The 23,626-nt window shown below is 34.4% G+C and overlaps 1 protein-coding gene across 5 annotated transcripts in view; it reads right to left on the minus strand.

Moving 5' to 3' along the window:
* FMN2 (formin 2) overlaps positions 1 to 23,626 on the minus strand; it is a 131,620-nt gene that overhangs the window by 23,890 nt on the left and 84,104 nt on the right. For all 5 annotated transcript variants that reach the window (XR_014943911.1, XM_085541271.1, XM_085541270.1 and 2 more), the window contains 2 exons: positions 17,381 to 17,473; positions 3,726 to 3,777 (listed from right to left, as the gene is read on the minus strand). Coding sequence is in view for 4 of the 5 variants with exons in the window: in XM_085541271.1 (XP_085397397.1) it covers positions 3,726 to 3,777; positions 17,381 to 17,473 (145 nt within the window). In the remaining variant the exon portion in view is untranslated. The remainder of the gene's footprint in view (positions 1 to 3,725; positions 3,778 to 17,380; positions 17,474 to 23,626) is intronic.

Genomic DNA, 23,626 nt, shown 5'->3' on the forward strand with positions numbered 1-23,626 from the left:
GAAGCTGTGTTCCAGTCTGGATTTATGTTGTTCTATTAAAATCCACTACCAGGAAGATTTCCAAGGAGATCTGAACTAAATACTGGACGAGGTATTAGAAGAAAGTAATAAAGCTATATGTGATGCCTTCATAACTATTCAGCTAAACATAGGTAACAAGTAGAGCGAGTAAAGACCTCTCACTTCATTGAATGCTATTCTGGTAATTGCTTTGTTGCTGTTTCTTCAGGAACCAAGCACAAGAGGAGCAATTAGCTCATTTCATAGTGTAAACTAGAGAGATGATATTGACCCTGTTACTCTTACCAGCACAGTAATCAAGATATTAGCTACCATATAACTTTTGACAATAATTTGATGCAATCTTAGTTTCTACTGACCGTAGATGCTCTGATTGAGCTGTCTCCTACATTTGCATCAGGTATACCTGCAAACAATAATTCTTTTTCTCCCTGCATAAAGATATAATCTTAAAAGTTCAGAAGTATTTACAACTAAGTAAATGAAAATACAGAACACATGAAACATTTCTTTCTTAGCAAAAAGGGCACCAACTTTCAGTCTCATTTTTAGCTACAAATTTGTGTAAATGTTATTTCCATCTGTGTAAACTGAGCATATATATATATGCATCTTGGTACGCAGGATGCAATCTTAACTCATTTAAAATGGAAAAAAGAAATTTCAAAATGCGGACTCCTGAAATACAGGAGGAGGAAAATGCAGTTTCCCTCCTCCTCTCCTTCCCATCTTTTGTTTCTTTTCACTCCCCCTGAAATAGTGGTTTTTTTTTTACTTTAACTTGCCATGTATTTGACAGTTACTCAAGTATTTAGCAATGAGGATCTAATTGGAAAGTGCCAGGTTCCTTTTTATTGCACTTTATCAATATTGTTAAGGGAATGATGTAATTGTTTGGGGTTTAGTGAAGACATTCCATGTCACTTCAGTGTTAATACCAGGCTGGAGCCTTCCTTGTCTGCCTGCGTAAGCTAGATAAACACAGACCTGTGTGCTTTCTTCTCATCTCAGGATACTTTCTCAGAGGGATCTTGGAACATATGCCTATTGCAAGCTAAACATTTCACTTTTCATTTTATCCATGTGCCAGAAATCCATTCCTTGGATAAACACTTTACATACTGACACTCTTAAAGTCACTAAACACGATAAATAAAGAGAGAATACATCATTTCAAAACCGATTAAACATTTTCTCACTAGTGACAAATGAACAGCTATACGCTGCATGGAGTCCCTGGAGGAGACATTCCATTTTCTTTGTCTTCACTTTGCGTGGAAGATTAACTTTCCATTTCAGTTCATCTATTGCACAATTGAGCTTTCCTAAAATTGCTGCTTTTTCCCCCCAATCATTATTCATTTTAGAAATATTTCTGTTATTATTGCTGCAAGAGCTTTCCTTCAGACTTGTGTTTTTATGGAGATATCATTTTTTGCGTCCAAGCTAAAAGAAAATTTGTAGCTCATACTGAAAGCAAAAGAAATGCTGTTGTGGGGTAGATCTGAACTTATCTGTGGGCTAAAGTTGACCACTTCAAAAGGAAAATTCAAACACATTATTCACATTATTTTTTCTCCATCAAATCCATCACTTTTCCTTGCACCACTTGCTTGCCTAGTCATCCTATACACAGCTATTTTTCATATGATTAGCCAAATGAAATGAATCTTTTATATAGCTTTTTAAGCTCTCATCTTTCACTCTTTGCCAAAAAAGATCTCAAGCGTTTTCTAAGCCTCCTTAAAGATCTTAATGCAATAAACACCCACAATAGTAAAACTACCTCAAGAACTTGTTTTTCAGTATTTGATTAACACTTTCAGTGGAAAGGTGCAAGGAAGAAAGACAAACATAACTTAAAGTAACAGTAAAAATAACGTTGTCCCTAGATTCCTTGTGTTAGGCCCCAGTGTAATTCCTCATTTGTTCCAAAAAACTTCTGAATATAATGTACAACAATGAACTGGAATTTCTTTCTTGGACAACATACTATGTTAAAGGAGCTGCTGTATTCATCACAGGGAGAGAAGAAAGAATTAAGACAAATAGGAAGGATTAGGAGTAGGCCTTTTGTATACTTTAGTAAGAGGTATGATACTGAGCCAAAACAGTACTTCCTTTGATGATTTGAGATCCTGATGTAAAAATGGAACAATATACCACTCAATGACCAATCATCTCCATGAAAGTGAACATGAAACTTGTGACAAAAGAACATCCGCTCCTCTCCTTTTCAAGTGCTCTATTGTATATCTTGAGAATAGATAGAAATGGCTATGCTCTACCAGAACAGTCACTGTACTGTTACATTGAAGCCAGGTAGAAACTGGGACACCAGTGCCAAAAAATTGGCTGACAAAACAGTGAAAGTTGGAATATTTTACATTTTACTGGTATCCTATTGAGATGCTTACCAGCTGTATTCATTAGCATATGCTCAGCAGCAGCTATAGTTAGTACAAAAAGATGCTATGTTTGGCAAATGGAAAACTAATGTAGACTGTAAATTGCACCAAATGTGGACTAGAAATGGAGCTTCATTTCAGCCTTCTGCTGGGACAGATTTTACATGCCCCATTTAGACAGAGCTTCTGGAGAATTCTGCCAGACATCAGAAGAAACCACACACTGTGCAGTGAAATTCATTATTGAATTAAATATATTTAACCACCAAAAAATATTTGGAGAAAGGCATATTTAATTATATATACTAGTATATTAAAAAAAACAGATTATCACTCTATTTTATAAGCACAGGAAGTAGTACCTAATGATTAGTAGTTGTCTAGAAATACAGTGTTTGTCAGGCCACTGTAATTCTGGTGCTGAACTCCCTCAGTTCAGATATCATTTCTGACTTCATTATCATATAATGTACATGCATTTTCTAAAAGATAAATTCCATGCAATATTTCTCTAAAACCAGAGAATCACAGATCACAGAATGACCCGGGTTGGAAGGGACCTCAAGGATCATGTAGTTCCAACACCCCTGCCTAGCAGGGCCACCAAACATAACATCTGTTAGATCATATTGCCCAGGGCCCCATTCAACCTGGTCTTGAACACCTCCAAGGATGGGGCATCCACAACCTCCTTGGGCAGCCTCTTCCAGGGCCTAACCACTCTCATAGTAAAGAACTTCCCCCTAACATCCAACCTAAATCTTCCCTCGTTCAACTTAAAACCATTTCCCTGTGTCCTGCTATTGTCAGCCCTTTCGAAGAGTTTACTTCACCCCACAACCTTCTCTTCTCCAGGCTGAACGAGCTCAAACTCCCTCAGCCTGTCCTCATAGGGGAGGTGCTCCAGCCCCCTGATCATCTTTGTGGCCCTTCTTTGGACCCTTTCCAAAATCTCTATCTCTTTCTTGTACTGAGGGCTCCACACCTGAGCACAGTACTCCAGATGGGGCCTCACAAGAGCTGAGCAGAGAGGGACAATAACCTCCCTATCCCTGCTGAACAACCCCTCTCCTGATGGAGTCCAGGATCCCATATATTCCTATAGCTCTGTATTCTTTTAAATTATACATTCTATGTTTTTCATTCATCAAATTGAAATTTACAACAGATACATAACAATCTTATTTCTCAGTGCATTTCTTTCAAAATCCAACAAATAAAATGTTGGCCTCCAATACAGCAATTTCTAACAAAATATATTTTTCACAGGAGGGTTTTATCATTGTTTTTTCTTACCTTTTATGTGCTTCTGTCAGCGACTTCTCTTCATTTTCTTGGTCTATTTTAGCTGTAAAAATACAGACAAAATATTAGCACAAAGTCAAACATACAGATGCTGTTTTATGAAAATATTTCACTTTAATTGCTGTAATTTGTTTATCCTGTATTTTGGAAAAACAACCTTAAGATATACTAATGTACATCAATTTTGGGGAAAAAAAGTGATGTGTTCTGATATCTATTTAAATAAATAAATAAACAAGAACTCCTTGGAGCAAGATTTAAAAAAGAAAATTCTTGAGGTAATATAAACAACAATCAGGCCATGAATGTGACATTAAAACAATTCTTAAAGAATGACTCTGAAAACTAGAAATATGGGAACAAAGAGGATAAGCGGAGTGAAAAGCTTGAAGCCTTCCGCCTTTGTAAAAATTGCTTGACAGACATGAATAAAAGCTCCCTTCCTTCTCCAGTCCCCCTGCAAAGAGCCACAGCTAATTTTTATATAAGAATGAAATAAGACATACCAATTAGTGAAGTAATAGAGACATAGTGGACCCATTTTTAAAAGAAAAATTTTGTATGAAGGGAATTACTGCATGGTCATTAAATAAAGAGTCAAAACATGAAGCAGCCATTGCCACACATAGATGCAAAAATGATCTAATTTACAAAGCTTCTCTCAGATTGCATTTTATATCAAGTTTACTTAACTTAGAAATACCGATATGCAATATCTACCTGAAACTGAGCATTAAACTTGGGGGAAAAAAAAGTAAAGCTCTAGTACAGAGTATTCTGTGCAAGCATGCTTATAGTATATAGTTATTCAGGTAGCACATCTTAAATCCACTCAAGATACTAACATTTTGGCCAAGAGCTTTTTAGTTTAGAACTTGGTTACCTTTTCCAGTCTGCTGGTGTACTAACCCACTAATTTGTAAGGAGAATTTTAGGATTCCAGAAAGACATTTGGTCTAGAGGCATGAAGAGGCTCTGAACTGTCCTGAAAACAAATGCTATTGATGCAAGTTTCATAAAGGAATCTAATAAATAAATAAATAAATAATAGAGCTCTAAATTTATTTACTATTCTATTCTCCCTACAAAGCTCTACAATAATAACTGAGATTATTTCTTCTTGTATTGTAGATGCACCATCTTTAAAACAGAAAATCCAGATTTTAAATTTGGCAATTTAGCACAGATGAGAATGGCAATGGAAATATTAGGAATCAAATGTAATTGCTACTGTTCCATTTGGTGTTTCAATCAGCAGCACTTTACACTTGAACTAAAATATTAAAAGAGTAAAAAGCTGAAAATGCTTTTTATTGGTAGTAACGTAGTCATCTGAGCTGGGTGATCAGCACTTTGTTTACTTGTAGCAACAAATTTGTACCTAGCAGTCATTATTTGAAGATTCAGGCTCCATCATTGCTTTGTTTAAAGTGAAACAGCAAACCCACAGGAAACTTTAGGGAGATCTGGGTATATGTTCTCAAGAAAACTCCAGAGCACGCGAAGGCTGCCTGATTACGGGTTTCATTACAGACTTGAAACTTGGCCCAGATTCTTCAAAAGGTTTGTAATGGCTCACAACTCTTCTGACTGAACCTGGGCCCAGTGTTGAGTGAATCTGGGCTGACTTATAGTTTTGCTTGAAAAGTCTTGCTTGGCTTTGGATATGAAACCAGGTGAAACCTGGCAGCTTTGACAGAATTCTTGTTCTTTATACTTCAACCTTGAATATCAAGGTATGATTTGCTGTAAAACCATATGCTACAAAAGAGAAGAAACTCCACACATGCTCCGTGAATGGAGGGAGATTCAACATATACTTCTACACTACCGCTTTTTTTTAGTATCTTCAAATATAACTTCTGAAGTAAATAATTCTGTTCCTGAAACACATAATTTGGACTCCACTGAGTTAAATAATGCTTGGAAATGGAGCTTAGTGTGTTCTAGTTCAGGACAGCCTTTTAGTATTAGATTTGCATAGAACCCTTTCTTTTTTAAAAATAATTTCCAGGATTGATGGAACATAACATCTGCATTGTCTAGATTTGACTTTTTCCTCATATCCAGTAATTCAATAAATGCTTACGTAACAACAATGGAGAAAACATTCCATAATTTATTTTTGGAAGACTACAACAAATGATACAAGTCTTATCAAAGCATGTTGGAATGTCTTCACTCTACCACAAACTCTTGTTCAATTTCAATTTAAAAACATGAATATATACACAGTCTCACAGTCTTGTGCGGGTTGGAAGGGACCTTAGAGATCATCGAGTCCAACCCCCGGGATTCGAGCCTCCTGTGCAGCAGAGCAGCACTTCTACCACTTGCACCACAGGGGGGATTCGAACCCGGGCCTCCAGTGTTCCTCCGGCATTCCTACCACTGTGCCACATACACCTTTAAATCGTTTCAAGTATATGTACTTCTAATAATTTCCTAGAGAATGGATATTACACAAAGAAAATATTCTTGAAAACAATCTGTAATAGCTTTTTTTCTTTTAGTATAAGTGAAATATACACCCAAACGAAGATTCCATTCCACATCACATCACCTCTTGAAATTAAGACTTTCACAAGGAAAAAGTTTACCCTGAGAGAGAATTCCCCTACACTCTGTTCCAAATATGTGATGAAACCTTTAATTGTTATTAAAGGCATATGATTCAGGTGTGGATCAGACTTGCAATCCATTTGCTTTCTTATTTCTTAGATGAAAATGGTTAAAGAACTGAATAAAAATGATTCTGCTTGAGCAAGAAGACTAGTGGCACCAGCAAAAGAGAAGAAAATGTAGCACACTGTGAATTTATGTCCAAAGTATATTCTTAAATAGCTACATCTGCAATAGTGTACATAAGCATGTGAAAGATGTGCACATCAGCTAGTCAAAGAAATGCATGGAAATTTAACCAGCAAGGGAAGAAAGAACTACATTACCAAAAACCACAGATACAATGGAATAACTAGTAGATGTAGAGGCAACTAGATAGTCCTATAATTTCTGAAACTGTGCACTCATATGATCATGTAGTATCAGTGATCATAGGCATTATTATTTCTTTGTAGTGACTGCCCCATTGGTAAACTGCCTTCAACTCATTTTTCTGCTTTAACAAGAGATTAAAAAAAAAAAAAAAAAAAAAAAAAACCTTAAAAAAATAAATCAGAGTAATGTTTTCAATATAGTTTTCTCAAAAAAGCCTCAATAATTTTGAACATAAAAACTAAGACAGATTCATTTGATGAGTCCCATAGTGCATTAGACTTTACCTTGTCATTGAATATAATACATCTTTACTTTCATTCCTTTCTCCAGAGCAGCTCTTCAGAACTGGTAAAGAGTGCCTGAAAGGCACCAGTTTGACATTCTTCCTTCTTGGCAGCCTGTATCAATGAAGTGCTAAGTACAAGCTGAAATGTATGCATGTGGGGAGAAGAGTATTTGAGAAAAGTATATTTCCTCTTACAGATGATAAGTCCTCTAGCAGGTGAAACAAAAAGAAGAAAATCCCTACTGGCTCCACAGTGATACCACTGTGGCAATAGCTGGTGTTGGAGAATCTGTCCTTTTCAGGGGTTGAGAGGCAGCTGAGCATTTCTGGGTGCTCAGCTCAGTCAATAAAATTCTCAATCTCTATCATGCAGAAGGAAGATTTATTCAGAATATTTTCCCAGAAAAACAATAAAACAAATCTTGCAGTCACATTTGCTCTTGTATACACTCAGAACACTTGCACTGACCATACCAGCAACTGTTTAGAGGCTCTTATGGCAGATGCAGGAGTTTTTTGTTGGTTTTTTTTTTTTTTTTTTTTTTTTTTTTTGGCGGGGGGGGGTGGGGGTGGGGTGGTCAGCAATCTTTGCCAACTAAAAAATATTCCATATTTTATTGACTCATCATCTTTTCTCCAGTTCCCTGCATAGGAATTAGATTTCTTGATCTTTAACACTAAATTTCTAAACCATCTCCAACAATACTGCTTCAAGCCTATTACAGAAAATATACTAGGAAGTACTACTCCCTATATTTCATATTATGCAGCAGGGAGTGAAGTAAAAATTTTGTATCTCTTCCTGTACACGTGTAATATATATTGTAGGTCTTTATAGGCAAACTTGCGTAATCCTGAAAGAATATATACCCTGTGAAATCTACTTAAAATGATATATTTAAAAATAATCTTTGGTCATATTTTAAAATGTGGAAATATTGAAAAAAGGAAAAAGTTTTAAAGTGGTCTCATGAAGCAAGAAAAAGAAGCTGCCTTATCTATTTATGACATGTACTGAATTAATTATCTTACTTTCATTTCACTTTTTATTTGAAATCACGTAATGCCTTTTTATGAATCAATGTGATACCATTTGCCTGCTTTCTATTAAGATAGCTTCATATTATTCATTGTTAGTCACCGTCTACAGCTAGCTCTATACTTTCTGAATACTTTCTATTTTTTCTCAAAACTCAAGTACATTCCTTCCTCCCCATGTCATTCCTTCCCAAGCATGAAGAGTGTACTAGATCCTAGACTCTTCCATCAAATCTCTTAATGAAATTTTTCTCACTGAAATTTACACCAAACATTTCAACTTTTATTTAATCAATTTCTGTATTTTTAATCATTCTTTTTGTTTGATGTTTTATAATTGGTGTATAAAACTTGATTTCATGCAATTCAGTGTGTTTCTAAAGCTTTGTACATAAAATCTAATTAACTTAATGTATAGAATCTCCATCATTATCAGCATATAACTACATTCGAGAATGATACATGCCATTGTGCTGTGTTTACTCTTCCAGTTCTTTTAGATTCCAGTCCTGCAAAGATTACATATAAACTTCTGCAAAGATACATATATAAACACTCCTAACAAAGTGACCTATGCTTTTAAGAAAGCCTGGAACACTGCATGAAACTGAATGAGGGAAATATACACAAGCATTCCAGAAAATGACAGTGTTTAGCAAGCAGAGCAATACCTTTCCCTTTCCCACAGTCTGAGAGATTAAATTAACATGGAGAAAGGCTCAATGACAATGACATGAAACCCATTTTTTGACCATGAACATCCCTTCTTATCTCAATGGCAGCAGACATTTCACACATATGCTACAGGCCTTGCTGGAATCAAGCTTCTCTGTGAATTAATAACCTTTCCAAGTATTTTCTCATTTTGAGTCCAATCAACTTTCTTCCAAATTTAAACTTAATACCTTCTGCCTTAAGTCTACACCAGTCCATCAGATTACTTTCTGTCTCTATTATCAGATTATGTTCCATACAGACATTGCATACAACAATATGCAATATATTCCCTCTATTATCAGATCTTGCAAAATATTTGAAAGTACATTTCATTCCTTATCATCTCTTCTACAGAGTTTAAAATTCTTTAGAAATATCTGCATTAACACTAGCAGGGAGATCATAGTCTTGCTACTACCCTTTTGAACTGGGATAATTCTGCCTTGTGCTACTTGTATTTTAATAGCAGTGAAATTATTAGAAATCCATTCTACTGAAAAAAAGAAAACACTCCAAAACTTTTAGAAGCCTTTGCTGTAGCATTTACCAGAAACTTTAAAGATAATTTTTTTTCCCCCTCCACTGTGGTGCTCCATGAATACTACCTGAGACTAAAAATACACCAAAACATGCCAAATATCTATTCTGGAGGAGAGCAGCTCACCACTCTGCAACCCTAAAAGATAAAAATCCAAACCCTACCCAAACACAAATTAAAAAAAAAACCACAAGACTGTAAGAGTTAAACAATTAATTCTTAAATGATGTCAGCTGCTGAAGCTTAGCCACTGTGTAAAAAACAAACAAACAAACAAAAAAAAAAAACAAAAAAACAAAACCAAAAAAAAACCAAAAAACCAGCAAGCCAAAATTTATACTAAATAACAATATGAAGATTTTAGCTTAAAGCATGCAATAATAGGAATTCTGTAAGAAAAAAATTAGTTTTAGCAGTTGATAAAGATTATTTAGTACATTTGCACATAAAGGACATACATAAGCATAGTCAAAAAACAATCTGACTTTCTGTTTCAGACTCAGAAACAATTCTGAGTAGACTTCATAGGTCTACTCAAGCAGCACTCAAATGTCCCTCTTCAGCACTTGTGTTCCATGAAAACATTCTGTTGTTGTCCTGTGCTATGATCTTGACCCAGTGTTTACTGCCTATAGTCACTGTCTGGCCTCAAACCCTACTGCAATATAGATTATTTCTACTGAACTGGTTTCAAAGGACTATGAGTAAGGAGATGCACAAAACTGTTATCCCTTCTGATCTCTCTCAAGGGAATATCACATCTTCTCAGGTAACTGAATACAGGAATGCATCTCAGTAATCTCAGATGGAAAGCAACACAAATCCTTTCATCTGCTTGTCTACATCCTAAATCTTTTTTCATTTTCCACTTTTTAAATAAAGTATTAACTATTATTTGTTTACAATTAGATATGAATGTGCTTTCCAGTAACTTTCAAGTGTAGCCAGGTTGTTGGTTTTTATTTCTTTTTTGACAGATACAATGACTTTACAATAAGTATAATGACAATGAGTCATTAGAGCTACGTTGATATAGTTTTGAGCATTTCTATTTATACTGATAAAAGATTACATTTGGATAGTTTATTAACTTGTATACTATATACTTGTATACTATAAAGATAGTATACAAGTACATTTGGATAGTTTATTAACTGGTATATTTATGCTAAGAAAACTGCAAAAGAAGAAAGCAAATTTTATTCTGGAAATCCTAGCAGAAGTACAGGATCCTGCTGGATTTCTATGACATTCATAGAAGATAGCAAGCAAGAAGAATACCCCACTCCCTCTCCCCTACTCTGTAAGATTTTCATGCATATATGAAACAGAACATTTAAATACTTCACTTAGGCCCTAGTTTCTTGAGGATAACTGGGGATAGAACTTCTAACATGCTGCACGTTTTTCTAATTAGGTTGTTCCTGTTTTTTCAACACTTCTAAGATAAGCCAAAACATTTATAGTTACTTCAATCAATTGCACTTCATTACATTACACAACAGGGACAAGTCAAATTATTTGCTGCTCCACAGATCACAACTAAAATCCACAGTCATACCAATGATCAACAATGGTCTAAAAAAACAACAACAACAACAAAAATCCCCAAACAATCAAAAAAATCACCCCAAACCCAAACAACTTTGTAAATAAAAGACTCCATGAAAGGAGTATAGAGTCCTATAACCAATCATTAAATCATCTGAGTTGGAAGGGACCTTTGAATGTCATCTGATCCAAAACGCCTGCAATGAAGGGGGATGCCTATGACTACCAGCAGGTTGCTCTAACCTCAAGTGCCTCCAAGAAAGGGGCATCCAGCACCTCTGAACAGCCTGTTGCAGTGCTTCTCTACCTTCACCATAAAAATAACTATAATAAAAATAATAACAGTAAGAAAATTAGCAAAAATTAGCGAAAGTCCTGCCTAGCACTCAAAGCACATTTCAAGATGTGAATTTCCTCTATATTTCATCTTTCATTCCATCTCAGGCAGCAGTCTGGTAAACAAATAATTTGTTACCCTTTAAAAGATGGAATCTACTTTCCACTGAAGCGAGGTGAAAGTGGGACCCAGATCCAAGGCTACTAATCCATTATACTCTAATTTAACTGCATTTAGAGACTATTCACTCTAATGTTCTTAAACGTCATATTCAAAGAAGCAAAATACATCGTAGTTCACATGTAGCTTTGACCACCTCACTCCATGCTACTGATTCTAAAATGTTACACTACAGAAATGTTCCAGGAGGTCAGGACTAGTCACTAACCAGATTGCTTGTACCTATCAAACCAAAAACTAAATACATGTTATTAGGTATGCAGGAGGTTTCAGGTCTAATTTAAAAGCAAGGATGTCCAGCTGCTAGCCTGATCTCTCAACCATGAGAGATCACCCAATGCAGGAACTAAACCTAAGTTAAGTTTCAATGTCTCTATTTTAATTTAACATCCCAACAACTACATGGTAAGCATTTCTGATTTTATAGAAGGGGTGTTTTTGAACCCTGTCTACAATGTTTCCAGTGTTCCTCTGCACCCATTCATACTGCTTTTGGTGCGAATGACCTGTATCGTGTTTTTATGACTAATACATATCATCCTCATGCCAACTAATGTCAAAAAAAAAACTTTTTTACTCTTTAATACAGTGTTTAGTGTTGCAAATACACCATAATCTAAATTAGGATTATTATGTCGTAATCAATGAAGGTGCTGAAACCTGAGTTGGGGCCAAGTTTATATAATACTAAGGTAAAAGTACATTTCAGCACTACGATGTCAGTGTGAGATTAAAAAAAAATACTTTCAGAACTCAATGAAAATGTTTTAAAAGCTCTTTCAATAATCCAATGAAAAAAATAAATACTAACAAAAATGTAGATGTTAATTGAACTAGTTAAAATTTTATTTCTATACTAGTGAATGCATGTTGCTCTCTCTGTATTTAATCAAAGAATTACTCTAATTAAAAAAATTGTCTGAATAATGAGTGTATTTTGATGGCATTATTTAAAGTGAATACCTCTGTATAAATTACACAGTATCCAACCCACGGACTCTCTGTGCATTTCTGTTTTGTTTGCTTTAAAGAAAAACTAAAGCATTACTTTTTATTTATTCCTAATGATCTTAGTCATATTTTCTCAGTTATTTTTAGGAAAAAAAAAGTTGATGCAGTGGTATCCCTTGAATTAATCAAATTATTCAAACAGTTGAAGAAAAAGAAAACTTCAAAATCAATCATTCTGTGCTAGAGTAATATTAATTCTGGCAATTTCTAACAGCATTCATTTCACAGTCTTCTGGAGCCAGAAACTGAATCCAGTCATCCAAAACTCATTCTGATTATTTAGTTTTACTCACAGTACATCATCTGGTGATGTACAGCCTTTTGTTGCTTGACCTAAAAGAGAAGGTTATGGCCAACTAACTGGTTGCAGCTATAGAGATAAATACAACACAGTTAGTGATTTATACATTCATTTACTATATGTTTGGAAACCAGATTCCTGGCAAAATGGTTACAGACAGTTCAATCAAAAGCACAATTTTAGCATCTTTATTCTGTAAGGTCATAAGGATGTGGCTAAAACTCAGGCCTGGAGAACAGTCTGGAGTCCAGCAGGATAAAATCTGTGACTGTAACTTGCTGACAACTGTAAGAATTTTGTCAAGACTAGAAGGAGACAAAGGCTGAATGGTCACCCAAACATACAACTACAGCAGATTTATTTATTTATTTATTCCTGGATTTAGACTAACTAGCTAATCATCTGAAAATCATTTTTACTCCTTCTTATATGCAATGCATTCTATCCTTAAAATATCCTATAACATAATACTGAAAAAAAAAAAATCTAAAATTAATGACACCTTATTCAGAAACTAAAACAATAATGGATCCCTTCCCCAGATTTCAAGTCTAAAACATCTGCACAATTTATAGAATCATAGTTGTAAATCTGTGATTTGAACATACTTCTTCTTCTCAGGTCCCAAACCAGACTGACTGACTTGTCTGAGGGAGCAGTGGCTGCAGCCTCCTATCAGAAGTTTCCTGCCTTATCAGGCTGAGAAGAATGTACAGCCTAGCTGGAGTCCTAAAAGCAAACATCTAAGGACTGCTTCTCACTGCAAAGTTAACCACAGTTAAAACCTGCGGACTGGGATTCGTTTGTGATCCAAAAGCAAATGCATTTTCAAACAGTTTTTTCCTCTGTGATCTCTGTTATTCAAACTGCAATAACTTTTGTGGACTGACTTGTGGAAAGAAACATTCAGTGAAGTTTGCACTCCTATACTGAGGAGATATAAACAGTACTTATTAATTTCTGACAATTTGGTCTGAATAATGTTTCACTTAAAAAGGACTATCTCTGAATACTAGTATAAATTTTAAATAAGCAGTTAGAAGTAAGTAATAAAGAAAATACTTTTAAAAAGTTCTTTATAATATTACATTTTTCTTTTAAATTTCCTGTTTGCAAGTGGGTTTTTGTTGTTGTTGTTATTTTAAAGCCATGTACCTACAGAGAATCTCAGGAGAAATTACCAATATTTAAATTTGAGAATAACAAATTTTTTTGACCAATAGTTTACTATGTGTGGTTCCAAAAAGGTGATAGAAAACATAGGAGAACAGAGAGGTTTGCCTTGGAGGTTCTGATACACACAGACCCTCAGAAACTACATGTATAGAGATGGAACAGATTTTTATTTTCTGTTAAATAGATCGAATACTTAGCTTATTTTGATGAATATGCTGACACATTTAGACTACTGACTGGGACAGCAAGGTAAATGCTAGGCAGCCTCAGCTATATATGCTGTTAACATTTTGATTTAAAAGCTTATGACTCTGAACACATGCCTTACTTCATCCCCTTCTTTATCCTTTGAAAGGAATAATTTCCCATTAGTCAGCTAGAAGAACAATCATTTTTGCCTCTAGTGACTCTAATGAATGTGTTAACCTTTTTTATTAATACATCAATAGCAACAATCAGCTAGACCATTTAGAGTAAAACTTAATTTGAAGTTACATAACCACCATGCCATACAGTAACTATTCGGCTTTTCTATCTCCTTGCCAGGAATATTTAATTCAATGTCCAAGTATTTTTGCCCACAATAAATCCATTTTCCATTTTAACTGCAAGTTTAGCAACAAGTTTAAGTGACTAACTATCTACTTTGAACTTTTGGGTCCCATTATGCACACAAGTTATCTACTCTGAAAAGACACCATATAAACATGCCAAATTATTCATCCTTATGAAAAATGTTTTTCATCTGAATTATAAGTTAAAACTTTTCTGACTTTAGAGAAACTGGAACTTGAAAAGATAAAACTTCAAGCTTAGTGAGTTTTTTTTTTTTCTTCCCAGAGCATATGTTATATAAACACAAATCCCTAAAAGGTGCCAAGAATTGTCCCTCTGTTTTTCTAAATGATCATGTGTGCAGTCTAGCTGAAAAGACTCATCGATTATGTCTACATAAACAACAAAAGCCCTTAGAAAAAATATCTAGATCAAAAGCCTGTCAAACACTGAACAGGAAAGAGAAATCCTGCTTTAAACATGGCCTCTTTCAAGTCTGAATTCAATCCCATGAAGTAAAAACAAAGGATTTCATAATGAAAGGTATTTAGAATTACTTTTTTTTTTTTTTTTTGGAACTTAACCAGAGATTCCTTTTTTCTTATATGTTAACCTTTGTCTTTCTTACATTGTGATAGAATACTAAAAAAGTAATCCTCAAATTTTTAAACAATGTATAATTTTTGTTAGACACAATTCATTGCATTCACAATGCACATTTCCAATTATTTCAATTAAAAAAGCAATCAATACTTTTACTGACATTATAGATTTCCCCCTAGCAATGCTCTAGCAAGATCCACTAATAACACAGCAAAGCTCTTCGTGGATAAGATGCACTGCTGCATATTTCTTCTCATTTTCCTCATAACATTACTATAGCTTTTACTCTATCATTACCCTCTCTAAGTCACAGTCAAAAAAAAGCTAAAATACAAAGTAAAAGCAGTACATATGTGATGTAATATAAGCCCCATATATGATTTGCCTTTTTTTTTTTTTTTTTTTTTTTAGACATGTTGTGTGATTTCTTTATATCATTAGTCATCTGTTTAAGAGTAGCTCAGGATTTGATAGCTCCCTAGCTACAGTGATAATATAAATTTAACAAAATACGTGGTATAAGTTTGTATCACTAGTTGCATATCAACTGTACAGTGAGAATACAGTTTTAACATACAAAGGTCACTCCGAAGGGAATGTTTACTAATAATTTCTATGGAAACAAAAACAGATACAAAAAGCTCAATAACACCATTGGCTGGAGAAAATCCTCAGCTACAAAAAACCGTTTTTCAGCACAATCATTACCAGTAGATGGGCATTTTTTGCCAGTGATGAACAAGAGTCTGAACGTTGTACTACACCAACATAGATGGCCCACTGTCACTTCTGCTGAAATTCACCACCCATTATTTCACTGTGCTCACATCTACTGTTTGGTCTCCATAAGCATTCAGCAAGTGTCAATGAATGTCACTGGGTGCAATTGTTTCTCCTTAGAGGAATTCAGTGGCACCAGTGCTTGCTTGATATGAGCTTCCATGTCACTCGCCATTTTGTCAGACTGCCTCTCTGCTGCCATCTGTCATATGGCAAGCAAGTTTAATGGAACATTGGTGGGAAGGTTCAACCTCTACTGCCATGCTTCCAGGATCTGCCTTTGACTTCATGGGCCAACAGAATAAATTAGGAGGCATTGCTTTCTGAGAAGTCCTTGTAGTTCCATATCTAGTCATGCAGGACACAGCGCTGTTTGCCAGATTTGACAGATGGATAGTTTGTCTCAGGAAGCATCAATTTACATATATAGATCAAATCAGTGTTTCTGCAATACTCATATAAATAACTGTAAATCCACTGTAGTTAGGAAACTGGTAGCACATACTGATACATACTGAAATTTATATTTCTTTTTCTTACATATTTGGACAGATGATCATCTTGGACATTCTAATTAAGAATAAATAAATGCATACCTGCCTGGTCTGTCAAACATCATACACAAACAGTTAATAATGATTTCTTTCTTACACGTTGTCACAGATCTAGGCTAATGTATTACTGAGAGCTAGAGCTATGTTGAGTAATCAGAAGAAACTCACTTTTCACATAAATCACCTGGATCAGAAGGGGACAGACATCTTCTATTACAAAAAATGTCATCAAAACAGAAGAACCAGTAATGTGAACAAGAACGCTAAAACAACATTGATTTGCTTATCAGGCCACTGCCACTCTAACACATTCAACTCCAAATTGTATCAGAAATTGAACTGGTCAACACAGAATATACTCTTTCAGTGAAGTATTTCAAGAGACATAGTGATGTGCTATTAGTCAAAAATTAAATTTATCCATACTTCCTATCTTCCTACCATTTAGCCAAAGAAGAGTCGAGTAAAACATTGTCTATTCATTTTTAAAGTGTTTTTTGTTGTTGTATTTTTTATTCCTTCTAGTCCTCAGGATGCCAGCTCATCATGGATACTTAAATCTTTTCTTGCATTTTCCACTTAGCCCATCCAAGTATTTCATATGTATTTGCCTTATATCTGGAAGAAAACTTCAACTGCTTTTGCTGAACTTACAGCATGTTTTTGGCACATCTAAAGGAATTATCTCTTTGGAAAGAAATTAATGACACAGATCCAGCTTCAATAATTTTTCAAGGAACAAAGGTTGTAAAATTGTTTTCTACTGGAATGCTGAACTTATCAGATCACGTACTTGAGCCAATAGCATTTGTCTTTGCTGTCATGCAAAAGAAAATGAGTCACCTACATTACAACAGAATCATTTTGTAAATCTTTTAGAACTGTGTGGCATCTGATTAAACTAATCCACATCTTTCTATGATGCCAAAATAAACAGTCTCTTTCCCACAATGTATAAACATTGTTCCCATAACTTGTCTTTGAAATGTCATGAAAAGGTTAAGTGACGTTTCATTATTTACCTTGACTAATGAATTGCTCCATGCTGTCTTTGAAAGGCTGTAGGTGCTCTTCTAGTGATAGCTGATAAACTTTTGCTGCTTCTGTCTCACATACTGAAATTGAAATAACAGATTAGTTTAGTAACAGCACATCATAGTATGTGTCTGCATGTTGAAATAAAACACATTCTTCAATTAATTTATACTTAGTGAAATCACTGGAATATGTTCCATGCACTACTTCAAGTGTGAACTCTATGATAATATATTCAGGAACAGCTATGCCATAATCAAATCTTTTTGATCAAAATGTAACAATAAATCATGGCCAGCATAACTGTTAATTTAAATGAATAGTAGCAAGATTACTAAATACACTGAATTATTTTGAAGGAGAAAGACAAATTAAAGGGGCTGAAAGATGTAGGAATAAAATTATGACCTCTGATTTCAGGTCATGTTCATCTATGTGGACTTAAGTGACAGTACCTCAATGAAAATGAAGTTCAGGTGGAAAACCAGCACCAACCACTAGGAGAAATTTTAATTACAGAATCATAGTACATAAAACTCAGATAAGGGCTTGATATTTGCTGAAACCACTGATGTGGTTAACTATCTTGCTTTGTTTGAAAATAACCTAGAAAATTACTGAAGTTCAAGAACATGACAGTATAGCTATCATAGCTTGAATTCTGTAAGAGATCTTGCTGGAGGACAGTTTGGTTATTACTTCATCAGCATAGCTGAACCCCAAAGTATCCCCCACAAATTTGTCACCAGTGAGGTGGCATTGCCATGTTCTCACAGACAATCCAAAGTAATTCCATCTGGAGCAACAAAAGATACTAATTCAGGAGAATGGCTCTGCCTCAAAAAATCCAATCAAAGTATTTACTCTGATAGTTCTTTCAAAGAAACGGGATTGGTACTGTGTTTTTGCATACAGAAGAATGATTACATTAAAAAAAAATAATGAAGCAGCAGAATTATCATAATAATTATCATAATTATCTCCTTTAAATATTAAAAATACATAGAATGGCATTCATCTAAATATATACAGAACAGAATTACAGTCTGGTTTAGCTTAGAAATAATAGATAAGATTAGATCTAATTATCTTAGATTAATTATTTTATCTAGAAACGTGAAATATTTACAAAAATACCAGAATTTTAAAAAAGAAAAAAAATACTTATCAGGTCGTTCTAAGCAATCATGAATTTTTAACCTGTACTAACATTTCTTGGTTTCAGAAACAGATGAATGATATATTGAAAAGATCATGGTGGTGGTATCGCAATTTAAGATAATGATCCAGAGGTTCATTCCCTATGGCAAATGAGCCCAATGTAGGTCTCCACTTAGTCATTCAAGCTAACGTACGAAAAATGTAAACAGATAATGAGTTAGTCACATTACTCTTTTGTATTCCATTAGCTGAGCAAATTAATTCACCTTTACTAGACTCTAGTCTAGTCTCCTATTTCTGGAACTTTTTTTTTTTTTTTTTTTTAAAGAATGCAGCATTAGATCTCAGAAAATGTTTAATTGTATTTTCTCATAGCTGTGATTAAATCAAAGGCAACTAGTGATACTGATTTTAAAATACAAATACATAAAGAGAGACTCATTCAAATAAAATAATCAGCAAGTCTAAACAAGCAAAATTAGGGTGATACTAAAAATTTCAATCTCATTTTTATTTAGCTTAGAAAGCAATGGAAGTACAAGTATATTTTTAGAAAGCAAAACAAAATTTAAAATGAAAATATTCCTATAAGTGAGTAGGGCTACTTATGAAGCATTTTAGTATACACACACACTCAAACATGCAAGCAAGTGACACAGTTATATGCTAAACTAAATACAAAAATTCAGTGACTGCCATCTGTGAAGCATTTCTAAGAATGGAGAAGTCTATGATTTTAGAAAGGAACTGAACAGAAACTGTACCTTTGATAAATAAATACTACTGATCAGTTTAGAACCTGAATACAGTGATTCATTTTTCCTTCTCTTTTATGATGCCTATGCTATTTTTAAAGATTTTAGGGGGGGGGGGGGGGGGGAGGGGAAGTGTGTTGATAATTTTTTTAAAAAAAACAACTTTTAAAAAAACAAACAACTGCTTAATTCGTTCTAAAAATACTTCCACAAATAGCAAAAATACAAGCATGATCCAAATGCTCTCTAACCATTTCTAAGGTTCTTAAATGTTAGCCAGCACATCTGAAATACGGGAAGGAATTCAAAACGACCTTTTTCATACAATAATGGCTAGAATAAAGCTGGAAGAATTATGTACTATTCTGAAAATAAGTAACTAAATAAATAAATTTGATGGTTGTATTTTTCCTATTCTTTTCTCCTGTTCAATAATATGTGATAGTTGAAAGACACACCAGAAACAGTCACAAATTTAATATCACTTCCATTTCATACCTTTTCAAAAACACTGAAATTGTTCTTCACAGAACAATTAAAATGTTTTACTCTCCGGATTTAATGACTATACCTCCAAATATCTCAGCTGATTTGGAAGAAAAACATAAAAATATATGCTAAAAAAAAAAAAAAAAAAAATCTGAAGCCTATGCCATACCAATACTCTGAAGCAGTCCTCTTTCAAAGACCAGAAGAAAATACAAGGATATATCATCCTTTGTATTCAACTCTCTATGGGCTATGGCAAAGGAAAACATGTAATATTGTTGGAAGAAATGTATAATCTTCAACCATTTGCATACTGAAAGCCCTTCCATAGTTGATTTGTTCATATAAGTGGGGTGGAGGAAAGGAAGTAGAGCTAATTATGTCTTTGTTTCTCTAGTTTGCTTTTTATTTATTTCTACACAAAAGGAAAAATAAAAATTTTTAAAAAATTAAAAATAAAAAAAACAGTGATATTTGAAGAGCAGCTATTCAGGTTTGTTTCTGACCCTATTCCTGGACTACAAATTATGTGCAAGTAATTTTAAAAAAAATAAAAAATAAAAAATAAAATAAAAAAATCCTCTTTCTTGCTTTGTAGGAAGATACTATATATAATATCTGATTAAAAAAAAAAATCCTCTTTCTTGCTTTGTAGGAAGATACTATATATAATATCTGATTAAAAAAAAAAATAATAAAATAGAGGGAAATGCTATCCCTGTTAGAATACCCAACCCATAATCTGCCAGTTTTGAGACAGCCTGTGTTCAAAATTAATGAAGAACCCAGCTGAGTTAAATAATTAACAGTCCTGTTAGCTCCAAGATTCCTTATTTTCCAGAGCACCAAGTTTGGAATCACAGCCTCCCTGCACAACCTGTTTGTTAGAGCACTCATTTATCATGTCTTGCAATTTGTCACCAGAGTATAAAATTCCTTTATTTGGATGAAGTATTGTTATTCCTCACTGTAACCAAAGGAATTTTAAAGTGCTCATCACATGAAAGGAACGTAAAACACTGGACAGTTACCAGTATTTCTGCCCAAGTGTAGGAATACGATACTGAATAAATATGTCAGAAGTGTATTTAATAACTTCTAAGAAATGTGAACGTGAAACATGCATGAAAAAAAATGTGAAAATGCCAGAGTATTCTGTCTCTATTTCCACCCCCGGCCAGTGTTATATACAAGCATAACATCACTCCAATGAAGCAGATCCCCTAAACACCTCAGATATCAAAGGACTAATTTGGCAAGGTAGATTTGCTGCAATAAGTTTACAAAAGTTTTGTCAGAAACAAATGTTCATCTGTTTTTTGACTTCAATCAAGTTACATCAAAACTTGCTCTGTTACTATCTGTATTCTCACAGCTTCCGTCATTTTTTACTCAAGCAGAAATGTGAGAAACAGAAGGACAGGTAGTTCATTTAATTAAAGAAGATTTTAAATTTTAATATAATGCACAAATGGAATGGCCTTTAAGGCATCCTAAATGAGAATCAGTAGACAGGCATAAATGCCAAGCACTGGGTAGGAACTTACCTCAAAAACCGGTATTGCCCAAACAGGAACAAAGAAGGATAAGAAGGACAAGAACCTAATATTGCTTTATACAGCAAAGGTTTCAGTTACCTTGGCTACCCAGTCTACATGCACTTACCATATTTATACATTCTGACTTTGTACATTCTTATTCATACATTCTAAAGGTTGGTAAAGGCAGAGACATCTCTTTCTCAGCCTTCCAAACAGTTATTAACATATAAGCAATATTCAAAAAATGAACTGATGTTTGTCAGGGTATTTGGGCTAACCACACCTAAGACCACATATTTACCTAACAGAAGTCCTACAGAATTCAGATGCATTTTTAAGACACTATAGTTTACGGTACTTGGTAGAACAAGCTGTGCTAAGACTTAGAAGACTATTTGTTTTTAATATTTTAATGATGTTTTGAAATTATGTCCCTGATTTTCAGAGGTTTTCAGAACTCAAAGTCCCACAGGACATTCGCCTGAGTCCAACTTATCTGAAAAGCGTATAACAGCATAACCACTATTTTCACAACATCCTCAGTGACTTCATCTTTCTTAGAGCTGCAACCTGTGACTTTAAAAGAAAGTTTAGACTTTATCAAAGGAGAATACTAGCCTCATCAACATAAACTGACAAATTCAGCCATAAGTACAGAAACAACTCTTTTTTCTTTTCTTTTTTTTCTTCCTTTCCCCCCCCCCCCCCCCCCCCCCTTTTATTTTTTTTTTTAAATTGTAAAGACTTAGAAGAACTACCAAGTCTACAAGGGATTCCACAGATAGCTCCTTGTTTGGAGCTTTAAGGACAGTAAAATATGACTCACAGATTGACTGAAAGCCTGGCTTTAGTTTACATCTGGTTTAGGTTTAGGAGTCTCCATGCTGTGTAGCTGCCACAATTAACCCGTTCAGTAACAGCTGAACAAACAGCTAGAATTTTTGGATGCACACTGCTAATGAATAGGCAGAAGTAGATTTAATTTGGCTAAGGCAATAGTTGCTTCTGTAAAGGTAAATTAAACAGATAACAAAAGGATTTAGCCTGCAAGCATTAATGGAAGATTTAACAGTGGACACAATCTCATTTTATAAGGTCAGCACAACTGCCAACATCTAATGTTTAACAGATCATTATGCAAATAAAAATGGTAAAGAACTAAAGCATATCTACTACCTCATATCTCTCAGTCCCATCTTGACAATGCCCCAGATTCAGTTACAAGTCTTTCTACTGCACAAAATCAAACTTTCAGTTCTCTGATTGCCACAGCAGGTATTAGATGTGTAACTTCCATTGCTACACAGCCAAGCTGCTGCTTAACAATTTATGAACACTTTCAGTCATGTTTATTTCAAACCAAAGAGACACTGGAGCCATACTGCCTACCTTCTTAGAGATGGAGACTTCTCAATGACTTGTTAGCACTCATGGTAAGAAGCATTACTACAAAAATAATACTTAAATCATGAAAATAATATTATTACTTGTAATTAGCTTTCAGTCAAAGATATTAAGCATTACAATACTGTGGCATATAAATCAGCACTGACTGGCTCCATTTTATAGCAGTCTAATACACAGCATTATTTTTCTTTTCAACATTCCACTAGTCAAATTTATTTTCTTCCTGACATTGTTTCCAATTGTATTTTAGCTGAGTTTCAGTGAAAATTTTGCAATAAATAACAATAGATTAACTGGATTATGATTTGCAAGAATAACTATTGTAAAGCTAAAATGCTAACAAGCAGCCAAAGAACAGCTTTCAAAGTGTCTTAATTTGCCGTAAGTGCTTCACGAGTAACTATCACTGCCATTTTAGTGTCCTAGCTATGTTCTGAAGAACTTCATGGGCCATAAATCCAGTATTCTGATAAATCACAACTGTGCATCTGTATGCTAGTACTGAATACACAACACAGGTCCTAATCATCAAGAGTCACACAACATTCTTGTTATCCTGGATACCTAACCTTGGTGAGTTGATTTAAGTTATGTGACAAGTGCTAGAGTTTTGTCCCTGGAATGACATAAGAACAGTCATTGCTTGGAGTGACTGCATCAGGAAACACTGCTGAAAGCCAGGAGAGATCAAAAGCAGATCAAGTTGCTCAAACAAACTATATGTCACTGAAGCTCAGAGGACTGAATTAAGAATCCTGGAAAGCTGTGAAATCAGGGAGCAACAGATGGAGTCAAACTCACTTGGTTTGTGAACAAAAAGCTTTACCTGTTCTTTGGTCTTTTATTTCTTAACAGTAACATACCATATTAACTTTAACCC

The sequence above is a fragment of the Coturnix japonica genome, chromosome 3 (assembly GCF_054131305.1).
Source record: "Coturnix japonica strain WE chromosome 3, WE-NBRP24, whole genome shotgun sequence".
Taxonomy (NCBI): domain Eukaryota; kingdom Metazoa; phylum Chordata; class Aves; order Galliformes; family Phasianidae; genus Coturnix; species Coturnix japonica.